Source organism: Neoarius graeffei, chromosome 17 (assembly GCF_027579695.1).
Source record: "Neoarius graeffei isolate fNeoGra1 chromosome 17, fNeoGra1.pri, whole genome shotgun sequence".
Taxonomy (NCBI): domain Eukaryota; kingdom Metazoa; phylum Chordata; class Actinopteri; order Siluriformes; family Ariidae; genus Neoarius; species Neoarius graeffei.
In genome coordinates, this window is record NC_083585.1 from 43,286,343 (window position 1) to 43,314,273 (window position 27,931).

Consider the following 27,931-nt stretch of genomic DNA (forward strand, 5'->3'; position numbering starts at 1 on the left):
ATTATTCTATCAACATTCAATGGATATGAGCAATTGCGTGCTCTGATTGGCTACTCTACTACTAGGCTATCAGCTCATATACCGTGAGTAGAAAAAAACAAAATGGTGGAGCGTGTTGCTGAACCAAATAAAATGTGTTTCCCTTCTGAAATCAACTCTTCTCACAATTTGTGGAGGAATTTCACCGATCTTGATTAGATTAGATAAAACTTTATTGATCCCTTTGGGCGGGTTCCCTCAGGGAAATTAAGATTCCAGCAGCATCATTACAGATAAACAGAGAAAAGAAATAGAGAAAACTTCTAGATAAATTAAAATAAATTAAGTATTTACATATACAAATATAAAAAGAATAAGATATGGGGAAGAGAGGAAGGGGGAAGGGGGAAAAAAGGTGGGGAGAGGGGGGCGGCGGCAGGAGAGATATTGCACATTATATTGCACATTGTCCGGTATTGTTTGTTGTTAGGCTAGGCTACTGCTCCTTCCCATCCTCTGTCCTCCTGTTACCCCTCCTCCCCCACAGAGAGGAGTTGTACAGTCTGATGGCGTGAGGGACAAAGGAGTTTTTAAGTCTGTTCGTCCTGCACTTGGGAAGGAGCATTCTGTCACTGAACAGGCTCCTCTGGTTGCTGATGACGGTGTGCAGAGGGTGACTGGCATCGTCCATGATGTTCAATAGTTTGTCCATAGTCCTCTTCTCTGCCACCGTCACCAGAGAGTCCAGCTTCATGCCGACCACAGAGCCGGCCCGCCTGATCAGTTTGTCCAGCCTGGATGTGTCCTTCTTGGATGTGCTGCCCCCCCAGCACACCACGGTGTAAAACAGAACACTGGCAACCACAGACTGATAGAACATCCACAGGAGTTTCCTGCAGATGTTAAAGGACCGCAGCCTCCTAAGGAAGTATAGCCTGCTCTGTCCCTTCCTGTGTAAGTGATTGGTGTTGCAAGTCCAGTCCAGCTTGCTGTCCAGCCACAGCCCGAGGTACTTGTAGGAATCCACAGCCTCCACCTCGACTCCCTCGATCAGAACTGGTCGTGACCTTGGTCTGGACCTCCCAAAGTCAATGACCAGCTCCTTGGTCTTCGAGGTGTTGAGCTGCAGATGGTTCCTGTTGCACCACACAGCAAAGTCCCTCACCAGGCTCCTATACTCCTCCTCTCTGTCGTCACTGATACACCCAACGATGGCTGTGTCTTCGGCAAACTTCTGAATGTGACACAGCTCCGAGTTGTAGCAGAAGTCCGCGGTGTACAGGGTGAAGAGAAGAGGGGCCAGCACCGTGCCCTGGGGTGCTCCGGTGCTGCTAATCACAGTGTCAGACGTGATGTCCTTCAGCCTGATGTACTGCGGCCTGTCAGTGAGGTAGCTGGAGATCCAGGTGACCAGGCAGGGGTCCACTCGCATCCTGTTCATTTTGTCCTGAAGCAATAGGGGCTGGATGGTGTTGAAGGCACTTGAGAAGTCCAAGAAGAGGATCCTCACTGTGCCATTTCCCTTATCCAGATGCGAGTGGGCTTGGGATGTCTTCCACACCGACACCTGCCCGGTACGCAAACTGCAGACAGTCCTGGGCATGTTGTACCTGGGGTCTGAGGAGGCTGAGGAAGAGCCGCTCCAACGTCTCCATCAGATGTGAAGTGAGTGCCACCGGTCGGAAGTCGTTCAGCTCGCTGGGCCGATTCTTTTTGGGAACTGGAACGATACATGATGTCTTCCAGAGGATGGGCACTCTCCCCAGCTGCAGACTGAGGTTGAAGATGCGTTGGAGTGGTTCACCCAGTTCAGCAGCACAGGTCTTCAGTAGTCGGGGACACACCTTGTCCAGGCCTGCTGCTTTCCTGGGGTGAAGTTTCCTCAGTTAACCTCTGACCTGGTCTGCAGTAATGCATAGAGGAGTCTGTGTTGAGGTGGGGGAGGAGGGGACTGCTGTGATGACTGGGGGGAGGTGTGTTGAGGGAAGAAGGAGAGATGGCTGCAGCGAGGGAGAGGGTGGGGGGGATGTGGGCTGGTTGAACTGATTGAAAAAGTCATTCAACTCATTCGCCATCTCCACTGTCCCCTCAACGACTCTGGTCTTTGTTTTGTGGCCTGTGATGATTTTCACACCTTCCCAGACCTCCCTCATGCTGTTCTCCTTCAGCTTCTGCTCCACCTTTCTCCTGTAGCTGTCCTTAGCTTCCCTCACGCAGCGTTTTACCTCCTGCTGTGCTGCTTTCATTGCCTCCCTATCCCTGCTCCTGAACGCGGCCTTCTTCCTGTTGAGGACAGCTTTGACTTCCTGTGTTACCCATGGCTTGTTGTTAGGGTAACACCGTACAGTCTTAGCGGGAGAGACCACGTCTGCACAGAAGTTAAGGTAATCCGTCAGACAGTGTGTCAGCCCCTCTATGTCCTCACAGTGTGGGCTAAGCAGCACATCCCAGTCCGTGATGTCATAACAGTCCCTGAGGCCATCTTCCATTTCAGGGGACCACCTCCTGATGGAGCTAGTTGTTGCAGACTGCCTTTGAACCAGGGGGGTGTACTTCGGCTGTAGAAGAACCAGGTTGTGGTCAGACTTCCCTAGTGGGGGGAGGGGTGTGACTCTGTATGCATCCCTCACATTAGCATACAGAAAGTCAATTGTCCTGTTGTTCCTTGTTGGACAACCCACAGCCTGGTAAAAAGCAGCCAAAGTAGAGTCCAAAGTAGCATGATTAAAGTCCCCAGAAATGATGATAAATGCCTCAGGGTGCTGTGTCTGCAGCCTTGCTGTGATAGAGTGAATCCTCTCACATGCAGTGGCTGCATCTGCCCTTGGAGGGATGTAAACACAGATGGTGATCACATGACTGAACTCCCTCGGCAGATAATATGGCCGCAGGCCAACGGCTAGCAGCTCCAAGTCCGGGCAACATAAAACTGTCTTTACGGAGATATGTCCCGGGTTACACCAGCGGTTGTTAACATCTTGGCAGACGGCTTTGTTATATGACAGTTATACGCATATTGAAATTTCGTTTAATTTGGGTAAATTTTACCAGAGTTATGCCCTTGATTATTAACAAACTTGTACTTTGGCAAATTCATCAAGGTGTGCTTGCTTTCTGAAATCAACTTCCCTCATAATTTTTATCCCCCACTGGCCAAAAGGCCCAAAGGACATTATGTCGTGGCGATGTCTGTCTGTCCGTCCGTCCCAGGACAGGTACTCCCCTTCTGAAATCAACTCCTCTCACAATTTTTGGTGGAATTTCACGCAACTTGACAGGATTCTTTATATGTTAGTAATATGCATATTGTAATTTCATTCAATTCAGTTGCATTTTACTAGAGTTATGGCATTGTTGCCAGCGAGGGATATTGTGCTGTCAGCACACTCTTGTTAATATATAAAGATGCTGTTTTCTTTATTTTGAACATGGTGATGGAACAGCATTTTTTTTTTTTAATTCTGAGGATTGGTATGTGACGTGTTTTTGTGGGAGTGGAATGGAACAGGAGTGAAAATCCACTCTTGTGTCACCATCTAGTGTAGAACCGACACAGTGCACTAGGTTTTTAGAAGAAGAAACCTTTATTTGTCACATGTACACTTCATCCTCTGCATTTAACCCATCTGAAGCAATGAACACACACCCAGAGCAGTGGGCAGCCACACTACAACGCCCAGGGAGCAGTCAGGGGTTGGGCTCAAGGGCACTTCAGCCCAAGGCTGCCCCACGTTAACCTAACTGCATGTCTTTGGACTGTGGGGGAAACCGGAGCACCCAGAGGAAACCCACACAGACACGGGGAGAACATGCAAACTCCACACAGAAAGGCCCTCGCCGGCTGCTGGGTTCGAACCCGGAACCTTCTTGCTGTGAGGCGACTGTGCTAACCACTACACCACCGTGCCGCCTTTCTATATGTCCAGTAGAAAGCTGTTTGAGCTGTATAAATATTGCCTTGCTAAACAGTAGTAACAGTTGTATAAAGTAAGCTTGTATACTTAGCTGGTTGGTTATAAACACAAACATTTCTGGAGATTGCAGTTAAATCACAGTACAGTTATCTTACTAAAGATTTGAACATTTATGGTGTTGATCTGGACTTCACCCATCCACCAACATCCAACATACGCTAGAGATTTTACTGTATTTTTTTTTTCTCTGTCTGCTAGGATTTTCCTGTCAGTAATGTTGGCACCTCAGTAACTGCATCTCTGAAGTTTGAGATACTCTTCATTAAAAACTTTTATTTAAATGATTAAAAACTTTAATAAAATTAAAATTATTTTAATTATTAAAAACTTCTCCGCTATAATCTATTGCATAATCTATATTCTGTATGTGATTTATTTTGTTTTAATATTAAAGGTTTCAATGAGACTGGTGGCTAAATGTTGCCACTTAGTGGTTCTAATCTGAAACACATCTGCCTTACATGTCCTTTGTTAGTGAGACCGAAAACAGTTTGGCACATGCAGTGTTTAAAATTCAGTTCTCTGTGGTTCATCAGTTAAATGCCTTGGCATTAAAGGAAGAAGAGTTTCTCTCCACAGCTCACTGCACGCACACCTCGTGCTGTCGTTGTTCAGTGTCACATTGTATATTTATGAATTCTTCACGGACAGAACGGAGTTGTGCAGCCAGTTGTGCAATTTAGGATTGCTGTGCTGTTCAAGCACATTTGTAGTTGTTTTGTTTGAGAAAGTGAAGCTAATGTTTGTGAATTTAAAAAAAAAAATTTGGGAGTCAGAATGTGTGGGCCTCGGAAAATAGAGATATTGTTTGTAATCTGAAATGCTAATGTTTTTTTTTTTTTAAAGGCCACATTGATCTAAGTTTTAGCACTGCAGAAAGGTTTCAGTGTTTAAGTTTCTATCCCAGTCACTTTTCCCCCAAGCAGCAAACAGGATGATACTTTCTGCAGGCAAAACCCGTCTAAGCATGCAAGAAGAAGATTTAAAATAAATCATGTGCATGGCAGTACTGGGACAAATCCATGCTTGTTAAAGGCCTCTAGCAAATATAAACTCGAATGTTGTTCTTGCTGTGTTCCAGGCCTTATCCGATTCCTCACACTGTGAGCAAGGACAGCCAGAAATCCTTCAGCTTCAGGAGAGAGCCAGAAGACTTCTGCAGAGGAGGTGCTATACAGTACACTGAGTTCTCTTAGTGACTCAACACACCGGCCTCCAACATACAGAGAGTAGAAGCTCATAAACCATCACTGGCCACTTTATTAGGAACACCCATCCACCTGCTGTTTTATGCAGTTATCTAATCAGCCAATCCCTTGACAGAAGCACAATGCATAAAATTATGCAGATAGAAATCATCAAGAGGTTCAGTTAATGTTCACTTCAAACATCAGAATGGGAAAATTTGTGATCTCTGTGACTTTCAGTGTGGCATGGGTGTTGGTACCAGATGGACTGGTTTGAGTATTTCAGAAACTGTTGATCTCCTGGGGTTTTCACACACAACAGCTTCTAGAGTTTACACAGAATGGTGCAAAAAACAAAAAACCTCAAGTGAGCGACAGTTCTGCGGGTAGAAACAAACATCTTGTTGATCAGAGAGATCAGAAGAAAATGGCCAGATTGGTTTGAGCTGCCAGGAAGGATATAGCAACTCTTTACAACTGCTGTTGCATGCAGAAAAGCATCTCAGCATGCAACAGCAGAAGAACACATTGGGTTCCACTCCTGCAGCCAAGTACAGCAATCTTAGAACCAAGAACAAGTTCCTATTAAAGTGGCCAGGGAGTGTAGTTTACCTTTTTACAATTAAAAAAACAGAAGAAAGTGGGGTTAATTAGTGCAGAAAATAATTTGAAGGTCACTGTTTGATGGTTATGTTTGGTATGAGAGGTATCTGTTGTTAATCTACTGTACCAGTCAAACGTTTGTACACCCCTACTCCTTCATGGTTTTTTCTGTATTGTGACTATTTTCTACATTGTAGAACAATACTGAAGACATCAACACTATGAAATAACATCTGGAACATATAAGGACTTATGTGGTAAACAAAAAAAGTGTTAAAAATAAAATACGTTTCATATTTTAGATTCTTCAAAGTAGCCAGCATTTACCTTGATAACGCTTTACACACTATTGGCATTATCTTCACAAGCTTCATGAGGGAGTCACCTGGAATGCTTTTCAATTAACAGGTGCCTCGTCAAAAGTTAATTAGTGCAATTTCTTGCCTTCTTAATGCATTTGAGCTCAAACAGTAAATAGCAAACAATAATACAGTAAATAGCCCTATACCACAACTGTAGTAATCCATATCATGTCAAGAACCTCTCAACTAAGTAAAGAGAAACGACATCCATCATTACTTTAAGACGTGAAATGTCTTTTAATTCATAAAAATAAAGAAAAACATTGTATTAGAAGGTGTGTCCAAACTTTTGACTGGTACTGTATATAAATTATATGTATAAAATTCGAATTTAGACTATTTAAAGGAACAGTCCACCGTACTTCCATAATGAAATATGCTCTTATCTGAATTGAGACGAGCTGCTCCGTACCTCTGCGAGCTTTGCGCGACCTCCCAGTCAGTCAGACGCGCTGTCACTCCTGTTAGCAATGTAGCTAGGCTCAGCATGGCCAATGGTATTTTGTTGGGGCTGTAGTTAGATGCGACCAAACTCTTCCGTGTTTTTCCTGTTTACATAGGTTTATATGACCAGTGATATGAAACAAGTTCAGTTACACAAATTGAAACGTAGCGATTTTCTATGCTATGGAAAGTCCGCACTATTAATGACAGGCATACTAACACCTTCTGCGCACTTCGGCAGCGCATTGATACGGAGCTCAGATATCAATGCGCTGCCGAAGCGCGCAGAAGGTGTTAGTACGCCTGTCATTATAGTGCGGACTTTCCATAGCATAGAAAATTGCTACGTTTCAATTTTTTTAACTGAACTTGTTTCATGTCACTGGTCATATAAGCAGGAAAATATGTAAACAGGAAAAACACGGAAGAGTTTGGTCGCATCTAACTACAGCCCCAAAAAATACCATTGGCCATACTGAGCCTAGCTACATTGCTAACAGGAGTGACAGCGCGTCTGACTGCGTCTGACTGACTGGGAGGTCGCGCAAAGCTCGGAGAGGTACGGAGCAGCTCGTCTCAATTCAGATAAGAGCATATTTCATTATGGAAGTACGGTGAACTGTTCCTTTAACTATTAAAGAATTTTAGATAAATCTGTGTTGGATTGATGATGAATAATTCTTTCCATCACAATGTTGTGTGTGTGTGTGTGATGTTTGTTTATTATTAGTTTGTTCAGGATCTATCATGACCGTTAAAAAAAAAAAAAAGTGTAAGATGAGGTGTATGGTATTTTTCAGTGAGCACTCACTGAGCAGTGGCTCCAGCGGTGTACCGATCAGCTCTGAAGGCCTGGGCTGCTCTGATTTCTCCTCTCCTGTTAGTGTTGCTGAGCCGATCAGAAAACCCACAGTTCCCAGTTTGATAGATACAGCCAACTGTAAGTACATGTCACACAGCAACACTTCTTATTCACACAGTCTTCATTCAAAGTATTCATTGTATGTTCTTAGTTTTCTTACTTAATAACAACTGCTTTGTGTAAATTATTCTAATTTGGGTCTTAATTAAGTCTTGCACAAACTAAGGAAGTGATTTCGTGCCAAACTTGTCAAGGAGAACTGCCTCCATTTTATCTTGACTCGCCTCACTGAATTCATTCTGTGCTTCCACTAGTGATAACACCACTTCCGGCTGCCACTGCTCCAGGCCCTGTGGGGTCTCGACCTCGGCCTGAGGATGACATCCTGTTTCAGTGGCGCCTGAGAAGGAAGATGGAGCAGGCCAGACAGTGGAGTCACACCTCCTCCCATAGTTCAGCTCTTTATCAACCCTTACTGAGCAGGCTGGCATTGCAAGTAAATCAACAAAGACAGATTGGGTTATTAGCGGAGCTCCTGCAAGTGGAGCCCCATAGGCATAGAGTGTGGATACATAAAGAAACCCATTGAGTTGTTTTCTGATGGTTTCGGTCCTGTGCGTGCCTGCCACCATACCAGTGTTATAGTAATTACCAGTCATACACACCGCCTAGTGGCCAGTGTTAGTAATTACCAGTCCTACACACCGCCTAGTGGTCAGTGTTAGTAATTACCAGTCCTACACACCGCCTAGTGGTCAGTGTTAGTAATTACCAGTCATACACACCGCCTAGTGGCCAGTGTTAGTAATTACCAGTCCTACACACCGCCTAGTGGCCAGTGTTAGTAATTGCCAGTCATAAACACCGCCTAGTGGCCAGTGTTAGTAATTACCAGTCATACCCACCACCTAGTGGCCAGTATTAGTAATTACAGTCATACGCACCGCCTAGTGGCTAGTGTTAGTAATTACCAGTCATACGCACCGCCTAGTGGCCAGTGTTAGTAATTACAGTCATACCCACCACCTAGTGGCCAGTGCTAGTAATTAGTCATACACACCGCTTAGTGGCCAGTGTTAGTAATTAGTCATACACACCGCCTAGTGGCCAGTTAGTAATTAGTCATACACACCGCCTAGTGGCCAGTGTTAGTAATTACAGTCATACGCACCGCCTAGTGGCCAGTGTTAGTAATTACCAGTCATACGCACCGCCTAGTGGCCAGTGTTAGTAATTACAGTCATGCGCACCGCCTAGTGGCCAGTGTTAGTAATTACCAGTCATGCGCACCGCTTAGTGGCCAGTGTTAGTAATTAGTCATACACACAGCCTAGTGGCCAGTTAGTAATTAGTCATACACACCGCCTAGTGGCCAGTGTTAGTAATTACCAGTCATGCACACCGCCTAGTGGCCAGTGTTATTAATTACCAGTCATACACACCGCCTAGTGGCCAGTGTTAGTAATTACCAGTCATACACACCGCCTAGTGGCCAGTGTTAGTAATTACAGTCATACGCACAGTGGCCAGTGCTAGTAATTAGTCATACACACCGCCTAGTGGCCAGTTAATTAGTTATACACACCGCCTAGTGGCCAGTGTTAGTAATTACCAGTCATACACACCGCTTAGTGGCCAGTGTTAGTAATTAGTCATACACACAGCCTAGTGGCCAGTTAGTAATTAGTCATACACACCGCCTAGTGGCCAGTGTTAGTAATTACCAGTCATGCACACCGCCTAGTGGCCAGTGTTATTAATTACCAGTCATACACACCGCCTAGTGGCCAGTGTTAGTAATTACAGTCATACGCACAGTGGCCAGTGCTAGTAATTAGTCATACACACCGCCTAGTGGCCAGTTAATTAGTTATACACACCGCCTAGTGGCCAGTGTTAGTAATTACCAGTCATACACACCGCCTAGTGGCCAGTGTTAGTAATTAGTCATACGCACCGCCTAGTGGCCAGTGTTAGTAATTACAGTCATATGCACCGCCTAGTGGCCAGTGTTAGTAATTATAGTCATATGCACCGCTTAGTGGCCAGTGTTAGTAGTTACAGTCATATGCACCACCTAGTGGCAGTGTTAGTAATTACCAGTCATACGCACCGCCTAGTGGCCAGTGTTAGTAATTACAGTCATACGCACCGCCTAGTGGCCAGTGTTAGTAATTACAGTCATACGCACCGCCTAGTGGCCAGTGTTAGTAATTACAGTCATACGCACCGCCTAGTGGCCAGTGTTAGTAATTACAGTCATACGCACCACCTAGTGGCTAGTGTTAGTAATTACAGTCATACACACCACCTAGTGGCCAGTGTTAGTAATTACCAGTCATACGCACCGCCTAGTGGCCAGTGTTAGTAATTACAGTCATACGCACCGCCTAGTGGCCAGTGTTAGTAATTGCAGTCATACGCACCGCCTAGTGGCCAGTGTTAGTAATTACAGTCATACGCACCGCCTAGTGGCCAGTGTTAGTAATTACAGTCATACGCACCGCCTAGTGGCCAGTGTTAGTAATTGCAGTCATACGCACCGCCTAGTGGCCAGTGTTAGTAATTACAGTCATACGCACCGCCTAGTGGCCAGTGTTAGTAATTACAGTCATACGCACCGCCTAGTGGCCAGTGTTAGTAATTACAGTCATACACACCTCCTAGTGGCCAGTGTTAGTAATTACCAGTCATACACACCGCCTAGTGGCCAGTGTTAATAATTACCAGTCATACACACCACCTAGTGGCCAGTGTTAGTAATTACCAGTCATACACACCGCCTAGTGGCCAGTGTTAGCCAGTGAAGAAATAACACAGAAGAGGCTGGCTATGATATAAGAAAATTCTACAACCCAGAAACAGATGGGAGCTCTGCTTTTAGGCAGTGCCTATATATATATATATATATATATATATATATATATATATATATATATATATATATATATTATTGTAATAATTGCCCTGTCATTAGTACAATAGTTGTTTTTTGTTTGTTTTTGTTTGGTTTTTTTCCCTCAAAAGACACAGCCTGGACCCTCTTTTACATCTGCACCCGTGGAAGCGACTGGCAACGTAAGCACCTCTACCTTCTGTCCAGTCCTTGAGCCAGTGCCGTCCTCCTCCACCCAAGTCCACGCTGGATCCAGCATCTATACCAGGGTTGAGTCCATCACTCAGAGCCGCTTGGGTTCAGTTCCTCCCTGTGACAGAGAGAAGGGCTTTCAGCAGCCTCCGACAGCTCATTCCTTCACTCAGCCCTGTCTCGGAGGACCGGTCTGCTCTTCAGCGAGGTCAGGAGAGCTGGGCAGTAAGGAGCAGGATTCCTCTACTCCATTTGCATCTCCATCTCCACTACCTGCTGAGAGCTCAGAGGGCGATGGCTGCCAGGAAAGAGGGCGCGTGCAGGCTAATAGCAGAGTGGAAGGGGAACGGGGCAAGAAAAAATCAGTGCCATTTACCCGAAAGAAGAAATCCGACAGGTACACTTCGTAGTTTGTTTGTTTGCTTGTTTGTTTGTTTGTTTGTTTGTTTTAAAGGATGGTGTGTTTCCAGCTATGGGATGGGCAAACTGACAAATATATCACGATATTTGATGACCCTTCTCCTATACACAATAGGTGTCATGATCTGTACGTTTGCTGACAAACTGCGAGCAAAACCGCAGTGTCACAATTAAAATTAAAGCTTTAAAATGTGTCGTTAATACTTTTTATCCCCCGTTGGTCGAAAGCCCCGAAGGGGTATTATGTCATAGTGAAGCCCGTCCATCCATCTGTCTGTCTCCGTCTCAGAAAGGGTTCTTGCCTTCTGAAATCAACTCCTCTCACAATTTTTGGAGGAATTTCACGAAACTTGGCAAAAGGCTTTGTTATAGGACAGTAATACGCATATTGCAGTTTTATTTGTAATATATTGTAGCGGGGGATATTGTGCTCTCGGAGCACTCTGTTCATTTAATGTGTAGAAAACTAAGTTATGGTGAAAAATTAAATATGTAGCAAAATCTCATCTCATTATCTCTAGCTGCTTTATCCTGTTCTACAGGGTCGCAGGCAAGCTGGAGCCTATCCCAGCTGACTACGGGCGAAAGGCGGGGTACACCCTGGACAAGTCGCCAGGTCATCACAGGGCTGACACACAGACAACCATTCACACTCACATTCACACCTACGGTCAATTTAGAGTCACCAGTTAACCTAACCTGCATGTCTTTGGACTGTGGGGGAAACCGGAGCACCTGGAGGAAACCCACGCGGACACGGGGAGAACATGCAAACTCCACACAGAAAGGCCCTCGCCGGCCCCGGGGCTTGAACCCAGGACCTTCTTGCTGTGAGGCGACAGCGCTAACCACTACACCACCGTGCCACCCCCATGTAGCAAAATAATAATAATAATTAGTTAAACTTATATAGCGCCTTTCTCACACCCAAGGTTGCTTTACATTTAGGGAAAGGGGGGAAAAATACATTTTAAATGTGTAAAAATAAAACTTTTAATGAATCCGAGTAATAGTGATCTGCTTGAACAGCAGATCAAGTGATCTGCTGTTTTTTATTTTTAAAAAATGTAATAGTTATAAAAAGATCTTGTGTTACACATGATATCTCGGAAATCTGGAAATGTATAAGATAGGTCTCTAATTACTGAAAACATTTTAAAAATAAGAATATTGTTTTCTTATTGCATACAATTTTTAAAGACTTAAGCTTTTAAGTCACGGATATGGCTTATTTTAGCAAAAAATATCTATTTGTCATTTGAATATTTGGATTTTCTTTGGGCTTAGGTATTAATTAGTTATACTGTGGGGTTTTTTTTCTCTTCAGACTTATTATTATTATTTATTTTTTTTTAAATCTGAACTAGTTACTTATAACACAGTAATGCTGTGGTGTAAGAGGAATAAAAACACTTTGGCGCATGCTGTTATTGGAAAATAATGAACTTCAGGGTGGTAACTGTAACAGCGGTTCACATCAACCTGTCATTGACTGATTTATTTTTTCTATAACAGCACACCCCAAGAATTTTATTTCCATACTTTTAATATTTCTGTAAAGTTAACGATGAAATGAAAATTGGTTGAGGATTCTTGTATCTTTGACTTTTAAGGCTATAGGCAGATTTGACTTTCATGAGCAACAGTATTCTTGAATAGAAATCAGGAAAATGATTTCCTAAGAAGAGCAGGAATCCTAATTTCTGATTTACACTCCTAGGATGAATACAGAGGTGTATGAGAAAAGGGTTTTTTCTGCTAGTCTTAATGTATAAAATAGTGAATATGTAGCCTGTGTATAGTAAATGCGCTTTCTATCAGTTCTGATTGCATTTCCCAGTCTGAGGTGGAGAGTTTTGTTTCTGCAGGTATGTGGAGGTCAGAGATGTGGTTGAAATGAATCAGCACACTGTCAAAGCCAGAGACAGGAACACGAGGGTTCAAGAAAAGGTCCGATCTAAAAACAAAGAGAATGCAGGGCACAGAGAGAGACCGAGTTCAGCACGAGACGTTCGTCCAATAGATTCACCGTCACCAATACACAACACTCTCGGCCAGGTCGGTGTGATCACGTCATCATCACAGGGTGAATGTATGGTTTTAGATTTTTACTCACCATGGTGTAAGGATGAACAGATCCCAGAATTGAAAAACAGTAAATCGACTGATCTTTCTGTAGATAAAGGCTTTTGTTTTGTGTTGTTTTTCTTCTATGATGCAGTACTTATGGGACACACTATATGTGGTACCAGCAGTGACACTGTATAATAGAATCCTTTGCAATATTGATATGTTTGGAAAACGCCGAGAAGTTGAAGTGTATTTTAAAAAATACATTTAACATTAGAATATTATTCTTGAATGTCTCTATAATTGCCCATTCATCATCAGTTTTTTATTCTCCTTGTATCTCACATTGCCCTACAAGGTTGTTTCCGAGGTGTTGTTTCCCAGTGCTGACTCACCAGTCAAGCTGAGAAGCCCATGCTCCTCGACATCTCCCATACACACCCCTCCAGCACCTCCTCGTTCCCCTGCACCTCCCCCTCAACACTCATCCCAACCAAGTGAAGTCATAGGTCAGCTGATGCAGGAGGCACAAGGTGAGGCAGTAACGATCGCGTACCCTCGGCTCCTCTTAGTTTTGTGACGTGATGTGTGTGTGTGTGTAAGGTCAACAGTGAGCACAGTTTAACCATTTTAGCCTCCACCTGTCACAACAGACAGCACCGTTCTTTAAATAACTGTTTTGCAATGCACATAACTTTAGCTGTTCTTGTGTTGCTGTGGTAGACATGCACATACTCTCGTACATAGCACAATTTATAGATTATAGTATTACAGAAATGGCTCCATAAAGGAAAAAAAAATTACAACATATAAACAGACTTACTCAAAATAGACTAACAAGTCTATAAAAATAATACAAGGGAATAAAAAACACACAAAAGATCTTAAAAGAGAACTGAAGTCATTTTTAAACTTGCTTTATTTCTTAATTAACATGTTATTCAGTTACGTTTTCGGTTTTAGTAACTTTATATCGTGACTCATATTGGCAACCAATTGCAATTAAATATTATACTTATCGGCCTGGGGCGGCACGGTGGTGTAGTGGTTAGCGCTGTTGCCTCACAGCAAGAAGGTCCTGGGTTCGAGCCCCGGGGCCGGCGAGGGCCTTTCTGTGTGGAGTTTGCATGTTCTCCCCGTGTCCGCGTGGGTTTCCTCCGGGTGCTCCGGTTTCCCCCACAGTCCAAAGACCATGCAGGTTAGGTTAACTGGTGACTCTAAATTGACCGTAGGTGTGAATGTGAGTGTGAATGGTTGTCTGTGTCTATGTGTCAGCCCTGTGATGACCTGGCGACTTGTCCAGGGTGTACCCCGCCTTTCGCCCATAGTCAGCTGGGATAGGCTCCAGCTTGCCTGCGACCCTGTAGAAGGATAAAGCGGCTAGAGATAATGAGATGAGATGAGATGAGACTTATCGGCCTATTCGGTTTTTAGCCATGTTGAATTTAGTTCGTTTGGTCCACGGCAGGCGTCGCTTATCCGCGCGATCTTCACGAGACTTGTGCGAGACTTTGAAACGTGAAGTGTCAGCCAGGTGTCAGTGCCGCCATTTTGAAAACTGTTTTCCAAATGAAATATTGCACAAAAACGAGTTTAAATGACGATTACTGCCTACTTTTTTCAAACTTTCCTGATTGCTGTTAAAACAAACAAAACTTCCAACTTGATTATGTCAGCATTCGAAAGAGGGCATGCGCGTCTTTTGACAACGTTGGCAGATGTTGGTCACTTTGATTTCCGCTGTACGTTTTACTTCCGTCCTACGATGTCTCGCACAGGTCTCAACGAATCTCGTTTACAGCCATTGCTTTGACACATGGACTGATATATTACATAGCATATTTCAAACACTCATAACTTGCTATAGCAGTGACACAGTAGCTATCAAACATGCATTCCTATAGAAATCTTGCAGTCACGTGACCGGAAAGTACACAGCCGCCATCTTGTCGGTAAAAAACACTGCTGAATACTGCTGCACTCGTGTACAGAATGGATCAATTTCGGAGCGCAGGTGGCCAAGTGGTTAGAGCGCTTGACCGCTAAGCGAACGGTCCCTGGTTCGAGCCTCGACTCGACGGGGATCTGGGGCTCGCTCCCTGTCCACCCAGCAGTGAATGGGGACCTGGTGGAAACACTGGGGAAGTTAAAGGCGGCGAGGAAAGGAACTGGCCACCCTACCTCACTATGCCGATGGCCCAGGACAAGTGCGCTCTCTAACAGGCACTCCCCCAATGTACGAATCGTATATGGGACTCCCTTTTGCTTTTTGGATCAATTTCAACCGACGGACTACACGGCTCATTTTTCTAATGAACAGATAACTAGATATATGTCTAAAATAAACGATCTACAGATTAGTGACTCTTATGGCTTACCAGACGTAGTTTTCACAACCGTGTCAGTGGATGTTGAACTGCCAGCGGAATACCCAGACGTGTATAATTACCTCATCAACTTTCCCTCGCTGTTCAGTGGTGAAGCACTGCGTGCTTATAAATCTCTGGACAGTTATCTTTACAGAAATTCAGGATTTGTCAGCGACTCAGATGTGGCATCTTGTAAACAAGAAAATAACAATCCTCATTGGATGGGTAAGTCACTTAAGTATTGAGTATAGCACTGACCAGCCGATTATAGAATAGAATAAGGTAATTCCAGCTGTAATTCCAAATCGTCCGTCTTGTTTACCATGGATCTGGCGTTGGAGAGGTAGAGGCTTGGCAGTGGAGATTTGAGTGGCTGTTTTCTGAGCTTAGTCAACAGGCTGGCTCTGCAGCCTCGCTTTTGCTTCCGCTCCCGACGCCGCCTCCTTCGCTTTGCTTCCGATAACAATCCACGGAGACCCCGCTGGTCTCGCTATCTCGTCCGGAATGTTGTGCATGCGATGGAAATCGATACAAACCGTCATTTTCTGCTGGAAACCAATGTCCAGTAAGTCCATATGGTTGTAGTGGATATTGAAGTCCGGTACAGATGAACAACACGCAAAAATACACACAAAAAAACATAAAAACCGTGCACAGGTAGGGAGAGCTTGTAGCCGCAGCCATTGTAGTAGAATTGTATATAGTAGGGTTTTCCAGAAGAAAAGGTAGAAGTAGAAGCAGAAGTAGAGCCAGAAGTAGAAGTAGAAGGCGGAAATATGGTGTTTGACCGACAAGATGGCGTCTGTCACAATCTGGATCGGCTGTGACGTCACATGCAAGTGCTCCATATTTAATAAAATGAGAAATAGAATTTTGATCATAAAAATTCACCTTCAGTTCTCCTTTAAAAGGCATAAAGTACAATAATGTAGGTGGAAATACAGTGGGGCAAAAAAGTATTTAGTCAGCCACCAACTGTGCAAGTTCTCCCACTTAAAAAGATGAGAGAGGCCTGTAATTTTCATTATAGGTACACTTCAACTATGAGAGACAGAATGGGGGGAAAGAATCCAGGAAATCACATTGTAGGATTTTTAATGAATTAATTGGTAAATTCCTCGGTAAAATAAGTATTTGGTCACCTACAAACAAGCAAGAGTTCTGGCTCTCACAGACCTGTAACAACTTCTTTAAGGCAACTGGGCCATAGAAGGTTCACGCTGCATGCTGCACGCTACACGTTCACGTGAAGAACCGGACCCTGGGCCATTAAACTTCATGCTTGGATGTTCACGTGTTGCGCCTGTTCTACTTTGACCGAGTAACCAACAATATGGACTCTTCGGATGACGACGATTGCCTCATTCTGCTTTTACTGAGACAGAGGAAGAGAAAAAGGAACAGAATTTGGAGCCGAGAACACTTCCTTCTGAGAGAAACCCGTGGTGAATTTCACCGAACATTCTATAATCTGCTTGACAATCCCGATGAAGAACTATTTTTCAATTATACCATTCAATTATATTTTTTCTGAAGTTTTCCCCTGAAAGCATAGAGTTATCTCCCTAGACCCGTTCTGATTGGCTGGCGCGGCGGTGACTGCATGCATTGACTGGAATTTCCATCTTCACGCCTAGAAAAAAGTGTGCATGTTCATTTCTCGCTTCACGCGTGAAGTGTGCAGCGTGCAACGTGAACGCCGTTCTATGGCCCAGAGCAAGTCATGCTACGTTTGTCCACTTTTCTTTACACGCGTGTAGCGTGCAGCGTGCAGCGTGAACCTTCTATGGCCCAGCTGCCTAAGAGGCTCCTCTGTCCTCCACTCGTTACCTGTATTAATGGCACCTGTTTGAACTCATTATCAGTATAAAATACACCTGTCCACAACCTCAAACAGTCACACTCCAAACTCCACTATGGCCAAGACCAAAGAGCTGTCAAAGGACACCAGAAACAAAACTGTAGACCTGCACCAGGCTGGGAAGACTGAATCTGCAATAGGTAAGCAGCTTGGTGTGAAGAAATCAACTGTGGGAGCAATTATTAGAAAATGGAAGACATACAAGACCACTGATAATCTCCCTCGATCTGGGGCTCCATGCAAGATCTCACCCCGTGGGGTCAAAATGATCACAAGAACAATGAGCAAAAATCCCAGAACCACATGGGGGGACCTAGTGAATGACCTGCAGAGAGCTGGGACCAAAGTAACAAAGGCTACCATCAGTAACACACTACGCCGCCAGGGACTCAAATCCTGCAGTGCCAGACGTGTCCCCCTGCTTAAGCCAGTACATGTCCAGGCCCGTCTGAAGTTTGCTAGAGAGCATTTGGATGATCCAGAAGAGGATTGGGAGAATGTCATATGGTCAGATGAAACCAAAATAGAACTTTTTGGTAAAAACTCAACTTGTTGTGTTTGGAGGAGAAAGAATGCTGAGTTGCATCCAAAGAACACCATACCTACTGTGAAGCATGGGGGTGGAAACATCATGCTTTGGGGCTGTTTTTCTGCAAAGGGACCAGGACGACTGATCCATGTAAAGGAAAGAATGAATGGGGCCATGTTTCATGAGATTTTGAGTGAAAACCTCCTTCCATCAGCAAGGGCATTGAAGATGAAATATGGCTGGGTCTTTCAGCATGACAATGATCCCAAACACACCGCCCGGGCAACGAAGGAGTGGCTTCGTAAGAAGCATTTCAAGGTCCTGGAGTGGCCTAGCCAGTCTCCAGATCTCAACCCCATAGAAAATCTTTGGAGGGAGTTGAAAGTCCGTGTTGCCCAGCCAGCGACAGCCCCAAAACATCACTGCTCTAGAGGAGATCTGCATGGAGGAATGGGCCAAACCTTGTGAAGACTTACAGAAAACATTTGACCTCTGTCATTGCCAACAAAGGGTATATAACAAAGTATTGAGATGAACTTTTGTTATTGAATAAATACTTATTTTCCACCATAATTTGCAAATAAATTCTTTAAAAATCAGACAATGTGATTTTCTGAATTTTTTTTTCTCATTTTGTCTCTCATAGTTGAGGTATACCTATGATGAAAATTACAGGCCTCTCTCATCTTTTTAAGTGGGAGAACTTGCACAATTGGTGACTGACTAAATACTTTTTTGCCCCACTGTAATTGAGTAAGGTAGAAAGCAAGCAGACATAGATAGATAGATAGATAGATAGATAGATAGATAGATAGATAGATAGATAGATAGATAGATAGATAGATAAATGACATTTTTATTGAGAGATGGCACTTGATATCCTATGAATAATACACACATGGCTCTCAGTTAATGAAAAAGAAACGAGACCATCAATGATGGTGTAGCTCACTCTGGCCCCGTCTAGTCCAGAATGAGTGATCTAAAGTGGGCCACCTTGCACAGTTCTACTTTCAACCAGTCCAGCTCAAATATTTGCTAGAAAGAATCCAAAATAGCAAGGAATTGACGGAGAAGAAGCGATCTTTGTTGAACTGCTCATTAAGCCTTAATTAGTCCATAACTTTATTAATAATTGTTATAATACATAGGGCCAAATTACTCAATTCTGATTGGTCAATCAAGGAGGGCTTTTTTCCTTAACACGGGGCCGTATTTCCGAAATGCTATTGGCTAGTTCATTGGAATGGGTAAAAAGCCAAACAAGTCCAAAAGCCTAACGAAACAAGAAGATATTCTGTGGAAATACAGTCCTCGTGTTGTGTCGCCATGTCATGATGAGAGACGCTTTAGAAACTGATTCAAACGTGCAACGTCTTGCGCTCTGATTGGTTCAGAAAACGTGAAATGACAAATGTTGTGAACTTGAATGGCTTCCGAAGTATGAATTTGGGCCTATATATTATAAACAAGTAATCGTATGGTTCCTCATAAAATTAAGGATCAATTTCACTCGTGATTTCAAAGTTTTGAAACTTGCGACTCGGGCAATTTTCAAAACTTTGAAATCACTCGTGAAATTAATCCTTAATTTTACTCGGCCCCATACGATTACCTATACTAACTAAGCAAATCTGGGTAGGTTATATGCACCCTAGGTACCCCTACCTTCATGCCAGAGAGAATCAAAATCAGTGAAGAATTGGAGGAGAAGACGCGATTTTTGTGGAAACTGCTCGTTAGGGCTTAATTACTTCATATCTTCATTATTAATTGCAATTATGCAAATCTGGGTAAAAGCTATATGCACCCCAGGCAGACCTACCTTCCTGCCAAAAAGAATAAAAATCAGTGAAGAATTGAGCGAGAAGAAGCGATTTTCGTGAAATGTGGACGATGCCAGATGGACAACGAACAACACAATGGCATAAGGTCAATGCCTGTCGGCCGGATGAGTTAATAAATGACAATAGTAAAAGGAAGAAAAAAATCTGTCATAAAACTGAGCAAAAATTATTTACACTGATGCATAGTTTTCATGGAAAAACAGTCCTGTGGCACTTGTGAATGCCGCAAGAGATTTGCATTGTTTTACTTCCAGAGGAAGTGAGTTCTACAGTTTTGCAGCACTGAACGCGAACATTTTATCACCGAAAGAGTGATTTAAAAATGCGGCAGTGTTTATTCTAATCAGATGCTTTACTCTGGTCAGAGGTGCAGTGGATCTGGGGCCTATCCCAGGAACACCCTATCCATCACAGGGCATCATGCAAACACACACACCACACACACACACACACACACACACATTCACACCAGGAGTGCAGTTTAGTAGAGCGGTAAATCTACCTACTGGCATGTTTTTGGGAGGTAGGAGGAAACAAGAGACCCCAGAGGAAACCCACACAAACACCAGGGCAACATGTGTAACTCTACACACAGTAACCTGAGCCCAGGATCAAACTGGGGACTCTTGGAGCTGTGAGACATTAACACTACCCACTGCACATCCATGCTGCCCAGATGTTTCACATTGGTTTAAATTGTAGGAAGGAAATTATTCCTTTAATGTTGTAATGTTTTTGAACCTACACAGTAACATCATATCACTACTATGGGGCTGTCGGGGTTAACTTTATCTCATCTCATTCATTATCTCTAGCCGCTTTATCCTGTTCTATCTGATTTTCAAATATCTCTTCGGTATGTCTTCAGGTAAATAAAATGTATACAACTTTATACATGCATAAAATGTTTATTTGAAATAAAGTCTTATTATAAAAATGTATTTAAAAAGAGACCTCCATTTTAGATTTGAAATTACAACTTTTTAACAGCAGTGAGGTTGTTTTTCCAAATTTTGTTTCCTATTCCAGACTCGGATGGCCTGGAATTTGAAGACGATCCCTTACTTTTAGTCCTTAGGCAGCAGAGAGAGTGGGTCAAAGAACAACTCTGGTGAGAAAATATTTTCTACCTTATTTGGTAATGAATACATTTACAAACTTTGTGCTAGATCTAGGCCTCGATGCTATCTAAACTGCAGTGATATGGATATGTAAATATTGTATTTCCCCAGTGAGGTTGATATGATGCTGGATAAATTCCATGAAGACTGATCTACTGTAAACAAGAACAGTGCACTTAAGCAGACGATCACATTTATTATTGCAAATCAGTACACTGTGTATTTATTTTGTGCCTGCAAATGGATATGTATGTGTTTACACTGTAAATAAATCATTTTGGAAAAATATTTATTTGAAGACTTCATGATAATTCAGCAGTTAAATTAGTGCGTAGAATATCATAACTCGTACTTAACACTTATAAAACACCATTATTAAGGAATATGTACAATCATGAGCACAATAATAACAATTTGGTTACTTGTGAGACTGATAAGTCCATCATGTGCAACTGGTATCAAACCACAACCTCAATGTTTTGAACATCATGCTGGAAAATTGGAGATGGATTCTGAATTCGGATCAGGTAACAAAAAGGATTAATGATGTGGTGTTTGGCTTGGTATCAAGTATGTTTGGAATTGGCGTTTGGAAATGGCCAATAGCTTCCATGCAAGAGGAAGGTTGGTCTGTTTCTCCTGATGTTCATCCTTTTGGGAGTGATCGAAATACATCTTGGGACAGAATTACGTTATTAAAAAGTCCATCTGTTGACTTGTCTCCTTGTCAACACCCGTGGAGTTTCTTTACACTCCTGGTCCTGAGTGTGTTGGTGATTTGTCCTTTTCAACCTTCAGCAAGGGGGCAGAAATGATGAGCACTCCCTCTGGTGACACTGCGCACTCCAGTTTCATGGCGTCCACTTCGTTTGGAATGCGGTACCTTCGGTTAAACTGTCGAGTCACGAGTCCAGATCCGTCCTACAACCAAGTCAGTTTACATCACATGTTTAATGAAGGTGAGGATTAGTTTTCTAAGGCACGCATAGCTAAATGTACGTTAACTGTTAAGACAAACAATTGAGTCAGCAGAGGAAAGCCATGGCCTAATGGTTAGAGAAGCAGCTTTGGGACCAAAAGATTGCTGGTTTGATTCCCTAGACCAGCAGGAATGGCTGAAGTACCCTTGAGCAAGGCACTGCTCTGGATAACAGCGTCTACTAAATGGTATTAATGTAGGGTTAAAACTGACCTTTTTCTGTTCGTGCTTTCCATCTACCACAACATAGTCGCCTGAGACTTTGACCATCAGCTCCTCAGGAGTGAAGTGTTTCACATTCAGTTGCACAGTGAATCCATTTTGGTCGCAAACAACCTGTGTATAAAGACAGGATGAACTTCCTGGCCTGTACATCATATCATGAAATACTGCTTTAACTGCTTGGGACAGACGCTCTGGGATCAAAGTTCATGAGTCAGATTACACACACACAGGTTATACTGTAGAATGTTTTTCTAACGTTGCCTGTGACATTGTAGTTTTTGCTCTGGATAGGCTATAATTTTAAACTTGTTTAAGGCTTGAGCATGTCAGATGTCCCAAATATATTCCAAAAAAAAAAAGATGATGGTTAATAGTTCTAGCTTTCTAAAGGGATTTTACTTGGAAACTTCATCAGAGGGACAAAACCATAAATGCTTTCCAGTACTAGGTTTACTTTTGGTTTCTAAAAGTGTATGGCATAATTGTAGCTTTCATCACAAATATTACCATACCTCTCATACTCACATTAGTATTGTACACTTCCTGGAAACATAGTACTAAACTGTACCTTTCTTTGGGATGGTACTATCAAGGATACACATTTTATACCGATAAAATGGACCATAATTAGTTTTAGACCTTTTTACTAAAAGGTACACTATTATGCAGATTTCTTGCTAAAATAAAAGGGTACAACTTTTTTTTTTGTACCTTATAGAAACAAGGACAGGTACAATTTCGCCCCCCCCCCGAAATATGCAGTTTTAGTCATTAGCATATTGTCTCATCTCATCTCATTATCTCTAGCCGCTTTATCCTTCTACAGGGTCGCAGGCAAGCTGGAGCCTATCCCAGCTGACTACGGGCGAGAGGTGGGGTACACCCTGGACAAGTCGCCAGGTCATCACAGGGCTGACACATAGACACAGACAACCATTCACACTCACATTCACACCTACGGCCAATTTAGAGTCACCAGTTAACCTAACCTGCATGTCTTTGGACTGTGGGGGAAACCGGAGCACCCGGACACGGGGAGAACATGCAAACTCCACACAGAAAGGCCCTTGCCGGCCCCGGGGCTCGAACCCAGGACCTTCTTGCTGTGAGGCGACAGCGCTAACCACTACACCACCGTGCCGCCCCATTAGCATATTGTTTACTAAAAAAAAGGTTCTTTGTGGTTTCTTTGGTTTAGTGGTTTTTCTAAGAGTTTAACATCCAAAGTAAAAGGGAAACATGCAAATGTTCCCCACAGAGACAAACCAGATAACATTTTACACTGAAAAAAAGAAAATAAATGAAATCTTAGCAAGTCAAAACATCTTGAATCTAGTCAAATCTATACAGTGTCTCCTGTTATAAGATTACAATGAATTAAATATAAGATTACTAAGTGTATTTCTAGACCTTTTTACTAATGTCATAGTTTAAATGTTCTTATTCCATTAGCAGATCATTATTTTTCTCTAAACAAAATAAATAAATGCTTACAATCAGTTAAATTAGTCTATTGGCCAACAGAGTAAGGAACTTTAAAGCTTGAAATTAGTTTTAAAAATGTCTAAAAAAATAGATTTAGTAATCTTGTATTAGTATATGGTTTGTCATCCTATAATAGGAAACATTAGATTATATTCTGTGACTATATTCAAGATGTTTTCACTTGCTCTTTTTTTTTCTTCTCGATAGCATGCACGGTCAGAAATAGGGGTACAGTAGGAGTCCATTTCTGTCCCCCAAGGTACAACTTGCACTAATATATTCCCTAGGGCTCACTATTGGACCTCAAGGTAACTATGTTTACCTTTTAAGGGCCAAAAAGGTACATATATGTTCCCAAGAAGTATCTAAAGAGTACAAATAAGTACCTTAGAGGGTTCTGCCCCAATGACAAGCCGGTGTACCCCTAAAGCTACTTTTTCTGAGAGTGAACAAACTCAAGAAACATTTTACTGGTTTGATTTCAAACAGCAAGACGTGATGTTAGTGCAGTCCACATAATCTTTTTGCAATCTGACAGTGTGGAAATATTTTAAGCTTTAAGAAATGAGATGTTTCGCCCACCTGTGCAGCTCCTGTGTGCTCTTTAACCGGGATCAGCAGCTCTGCTGGAGTCCATGAGTAAGATCCGAAAGTGCCCCCGAGGCGAGGCAGCAGGGGTGAAAGAACTCTTTCCCAGGGGATCCCGCTCACAGGTATGGTGGGAGGCAAGTCAAAATCCATCCTTCAACCTTCCGCAGGAACAAAGAAAGAGAAAATGTGAAGGGGGAAATGTTTGTTCTGCACAGAGCTAGCTAATGAAAATGCACTGGATACTGCATGCTGTGAAAATGAGTCCTGTCCTGATTTAAATAGCTCTCCACCCCTCACCTCTTTCACAGATGTCTTCCAGAAACAGATTCGTATTTGACAGTCTTTTTTTTTTTTAAGTCATGGAGCCACAGATTCATATGTCTTTCCCGTTCAAAATGCAGACACATTTGGACTTACCTGTGAAATATATCTGCTATTCTCTATTATTATTATTATTATTATTATAGCAGCGGATAGTGGAGAGACTCCTCTCTAGATAGTTTACTTCTCTCTCGTCTCCTCCCTGTAACTCTCCCACACAGAGCTTTTGCACCCCTTTATGTAGCATGTGATCTCCTGATTATGTAAGCAGATTGATTTGGTAGCTGCACTTTATCTTAGATATTAAGCATTCCCAGGATTTTGAAAGGATATAAATATTTTTGAAGGATACATAGCTTATTTATTTAGTCCAATTTAGCCTACTTACAGCTAGAAAGAAATTAAAGAAATGCCAAACTTTTAAATGAAGGAAGTGCCTATGTCCGTATCAAAAATGGACTTTTTTTAGTTTAATCCTCCATAAAAATAGGTGCTTGACTTTTAATCAGATCCTGACTTTTTATGTAAACCGAGAAGATAAATCAATAATCCAACAGAAGATACACAACATAGCCAACATCTTGTGGACGCCTGACCCTTACAGGAATCTTTGGTTCTTCTTCAAACTGATGCCACAACATTGCAGGAACATAGGACGTCTCTGAATGCTGTAGCATTAAGAATTCCCTTTACTGTAACATGTTCCAGCATGACAATGCTCCTGTGCACAAAGCACACTCCATGAAGACTTGGTGTGGAAGAACTTGAATGTCCCTCACAGAGCACAACCCACTGAACACCTTCGGGATGAAGTGAAACACTGACTATATCCAAGGATGACTCTTTCTCCATCAGTAAGCAGGTTCCATTGTGCAAAATAGAAGTGTTTTTTTTTTAAGTCAACAAAACACAATCGCGAATGGTCTGCACTTCCACTGAGTGATGTTATGCAATTAATGCTGGATTTTCTCCTCTCACCACAATCATTCCAATTAAACATGCCGACAGATCTCCAAGACCTGCTAAGTGCCGATACAGTGATTTTCACTGCATCCACCACAATAGCCATGACTTAAATGCAAAAAAAAGTGTTTCCATGTCAATTTTGTGAAATTGTTTTTGTTGAGTTGTATGAAAAACCACCTCATTTAAGTGTACAAGTATTTTCTGCAATTTTTTTTTCAAAATTCACGTTGCCATTACTTATTTTTCTTTACTTGTAACCCCAAATCCATACTCCAGAACCTAATGGAAAGCCTTCGCAGAAGAGTGGCGGTTATAATAACAGCAAAGGGGAACTACATCTGGAATGGGATGTTCAGTAAGCACATATAGGTGTGATAGGTAGGGATCCAGAAACGGCCGGTCATATAGTGCAAATTATTATGTTTTATTAGTTACAGCTGAAAAAAAGCAACAGGAAAATGAGACCGTCAGTGACGGCATAGCTCACTCCGGCCCCGTCTAAAGTGGGCCACCTTGTGTAATAAACGTTGCAAGCTATATATACTGTATATAGAAGTTATATACATCCTAGGAATCCCTACCTATTTACCAGAAATAATCCAAATGACGACGAATTGGCTGAGAAGAAGCAATTTTTGTTGAATTGCTCATTAAGGCTTAATTAGTCCATAACTTCATTAATTGTAATTAAGCAAATCTGGATAGAAGTTACAAGAACCCTAGGTACCCCTACCTTCCAGCCAAAAAGAACAAAAATCGGTGAAGAATTGAGAGAGAAGGAGCGATTTTCGTGAAATGTGGACAATGCCGGCTGTACGACAAACAACACATGATGACATCTCATCGCCTGTCGGCTGGATGAGCTAATCAAAACACTTAACGAAAGTAAACTATTTTGTAGCATGTCCCAAAGAATTTTATTCCTTTTATTTTATTCATCAGTTTGCCAGCAATAACAATATTTAATTTATTAAAGATTAGCACATTGTGCTTTTTAACCATTTCTTGCTTAGGGTCCATTTAATGTTGTGGAACATCTGTGAGACATCATTTGTGTTACCAGTTAGATTATAACTTATAAACAGTCATTCCCTCACCAGCCTCTCTTTTTTCCATTCTTGGAGTTAATTTAAAAAAAAGCAGTATATTTAAAAATATGTTACTGATAAACTGGAACGTGTAACTCCTCTGATCTGTAATGGAAAATCTACTGACTGTTACAAAGTGCAGACCTATGACTGGAATTGTAACCAGAACTACTGTCAGACCCGTTAAATAAAATTAATCAACACCTTGTAACCAGTTAGATTCAAGATTTCAACAGTGTTGCTTTATAACTACATTTAATGGTCCGGTACCTACATGACCATCTAACTGGAAAAAGAACATCATTGATATTATACATGCAGGACGCTTTTTCAATGGAATAAAAACGTGTTCTATTCCCTTCTAGCGGGTTTCATTCATTTGGTTTGATAGCATGAAATATTGTTAGCATATTGCTTATCCTATACGTATTACGTCACTCTACCCAATGGAGAATGAGCATTGAATATGGTTTACAATATTGCATGGTTGTCAAGACAATATGATGTCATATATCAGAGACGTAAAACTTCCATGCTAGTGAGCGACTGTGACAATTTGGAAACAAACATGGCTGCCAGGATTGCATCGTTAAATACGCAAGATTTTGAGAGAATGTTGAAAGAGAAAGATGTGTTGAACACCCGGAAGGAACGTGTATGTATTATAATAATGGCTTTTTTCATGGTATATCAGATATATTCCATTCAGGTAGCATGATATCGACTCATCTTGGACTCGTTCAATATCTTGCTAGCTGAATGGAATATATCTGATATACCACTCAATGGCAACCAAAATTATTTAAATGCGAGATGCGCCCAGTGAAATGGCCAGTTGGCATCGCTGCAAGTAGAGAACACTTCAGGGCTATTGTCATAAGTTATTAGCTTCCTGACGGGCCTGTTTTTGTTTTTTGTACCAGTGACCATCAGTGAATAGGGCGTCAGTCTAGTGCAATGAATAACACTGACCATCTAAACAGTTTTCCATTATGGGTCATACAATAGTTGTCTATTATCCTGAAGCAGGTCATGAAATAACTAAAAATAAAACAATTAGACTTACACAAAGGGGAAACATGATCACGGGAGAACAGCAGGTTCAGGTAATGAAAGGTATGAACTTTTCAGTTGGAATTAGGTTGGCTCGGAGTTGATTGCACACACATGGATAGTGACAACAGGCCACTTTACTGCTCTGGACTATAAATAAGTTAAAAGCATTGGGAACAGCTCAGTATGACTGTTTGAAAAGTATACATGACCAGAAAAAGTCCTTACCTCTTTAGGTCTTCCGTGATACGTGAAACCGCTCAAGATTCCTGACAGAGCACAGATTTCTCAATTTGTAACTTTACTTGGTACCGGTTATGTAATTACTGGAACATCGCCTAAAGTTAAGGACATCTTCCTGGGCCGATAAAATCATCCGACGTAAAGAGATCTGTTAGCAACACATGCTGTGACATTTGAAAGCATATTTGAACTCGCTGTCATGGTTAGAGGAACCTCGAGGTTGTAATAATATTGCTTAATCCGTGTCCGCAAACCTGGTTGGAT

General features: G+C 42.3%; 2 protein-coding genes across 5 annotated transcripts in view; one reads left to right on the forward strand and one right to left on the reverse strand.

Annotated features, from left to right (window-relative positions):
• The window catches only part of proser3 (proline and serine rich 3), a 27,773-nt gene extending 6,769 nt beyond the window's left edge, over positions 1-21,004 (forward strand). For all 3 annotated transcript variants that reach the window (XM_060944262.1, XM_060944261.1, XM_060944260.1), the window contains 8 exons: positions 5,035-5,120; positions 7,350-7,489; positions 7,726-7,907; positions 10,439-10,896; positions 12,788-12,977; positions 13,348-13,522; positions 20,625-20,706; positions 20,828-21,004. In XM_060944262.1, the coding sequence (XP_060800245.1) occupies positions 5,035-5,120; positions 7,350-7,489; positions 7,726-7,907; positions 10,439-10,896; positions 12,788-12,977; positions 13,348-13,522; positions 20,625-20,706; positions 20,828-20,867 (1,353 nt within the window). In that variant the 3' untranslated portion in view covers positions 20,868-21,004. The remainder of the gene's footprint in view (positions 1-5,034; positions 5,121-7,349; positions 7,490-7,725; positions 7,908-10,438; positions 10,897-12,787; positions 12,978-13,347; positions 13,523-20,624; positions 20,707-20,827) is intronic.
• Positions 20,989-27,851, reverse strand: hspb6 (heat shock protein, alpha-crystallin-related, b6). 2 transcript variants are annotated; one of them, XM_060944263.1, is made up of 4 exons: positions 24,414-27,851; positions 23,988-24,154; positions 21,909-22,031; positions 20,989-21,637 (listed from the first exon to the last, which is right to left on the reverse strand). In XM_060944263.1, the coding sequence occupies exons 2-4, from the start codon at positions 24,144-24,146 to the stop codon at positions 21,464-21,466; spliced, it is 456 nt and encodes a 151-aa protein (XP_060800246.1). In that variant the 5' UTR covers positions 24,147-24,154; positions 24,414-27,851; the 3' UTR covers positions 20,989-21,463. The 2 variants fall into 2 exon arrangements, with proteins under 2 accessions (XP_060800246.1, XP_060800247.1); XM_060944264.1 differs by having other exon boundaries at positions 24,294-27,851.
• Between the last annotated feature and the right edge of the window lie 80 nt (positions 27,852-27,931).

What these genes read in the sequence shown, in the direction of transcription:
- hspb6 (XM_060944263.1), bottom strand. Translation starts at nt 24,146, where the DNA reads ATGGATTTTGACTTGCCTCCCACCATACCTGTGAGCGGGATCCCCTGG. An exon ending in AGCACACAGGAGCTGCACAG is followed by an intron (nt 22,032 to 23,987) that starts GTGGGCGAAACA and finishes CTTTATACACAG; the next exon opens with GTTGTTTGCGACCAAAATGG. An exon ending in GAAAGCACGAACAGAAAAAG is followed by an intron (nt 21,638 to 21,908) that starts GTCAGTTTTAAC and finishes ACTTGGTTGTAG; the next exon opens with GACGGATCTGGACTCGTGAC.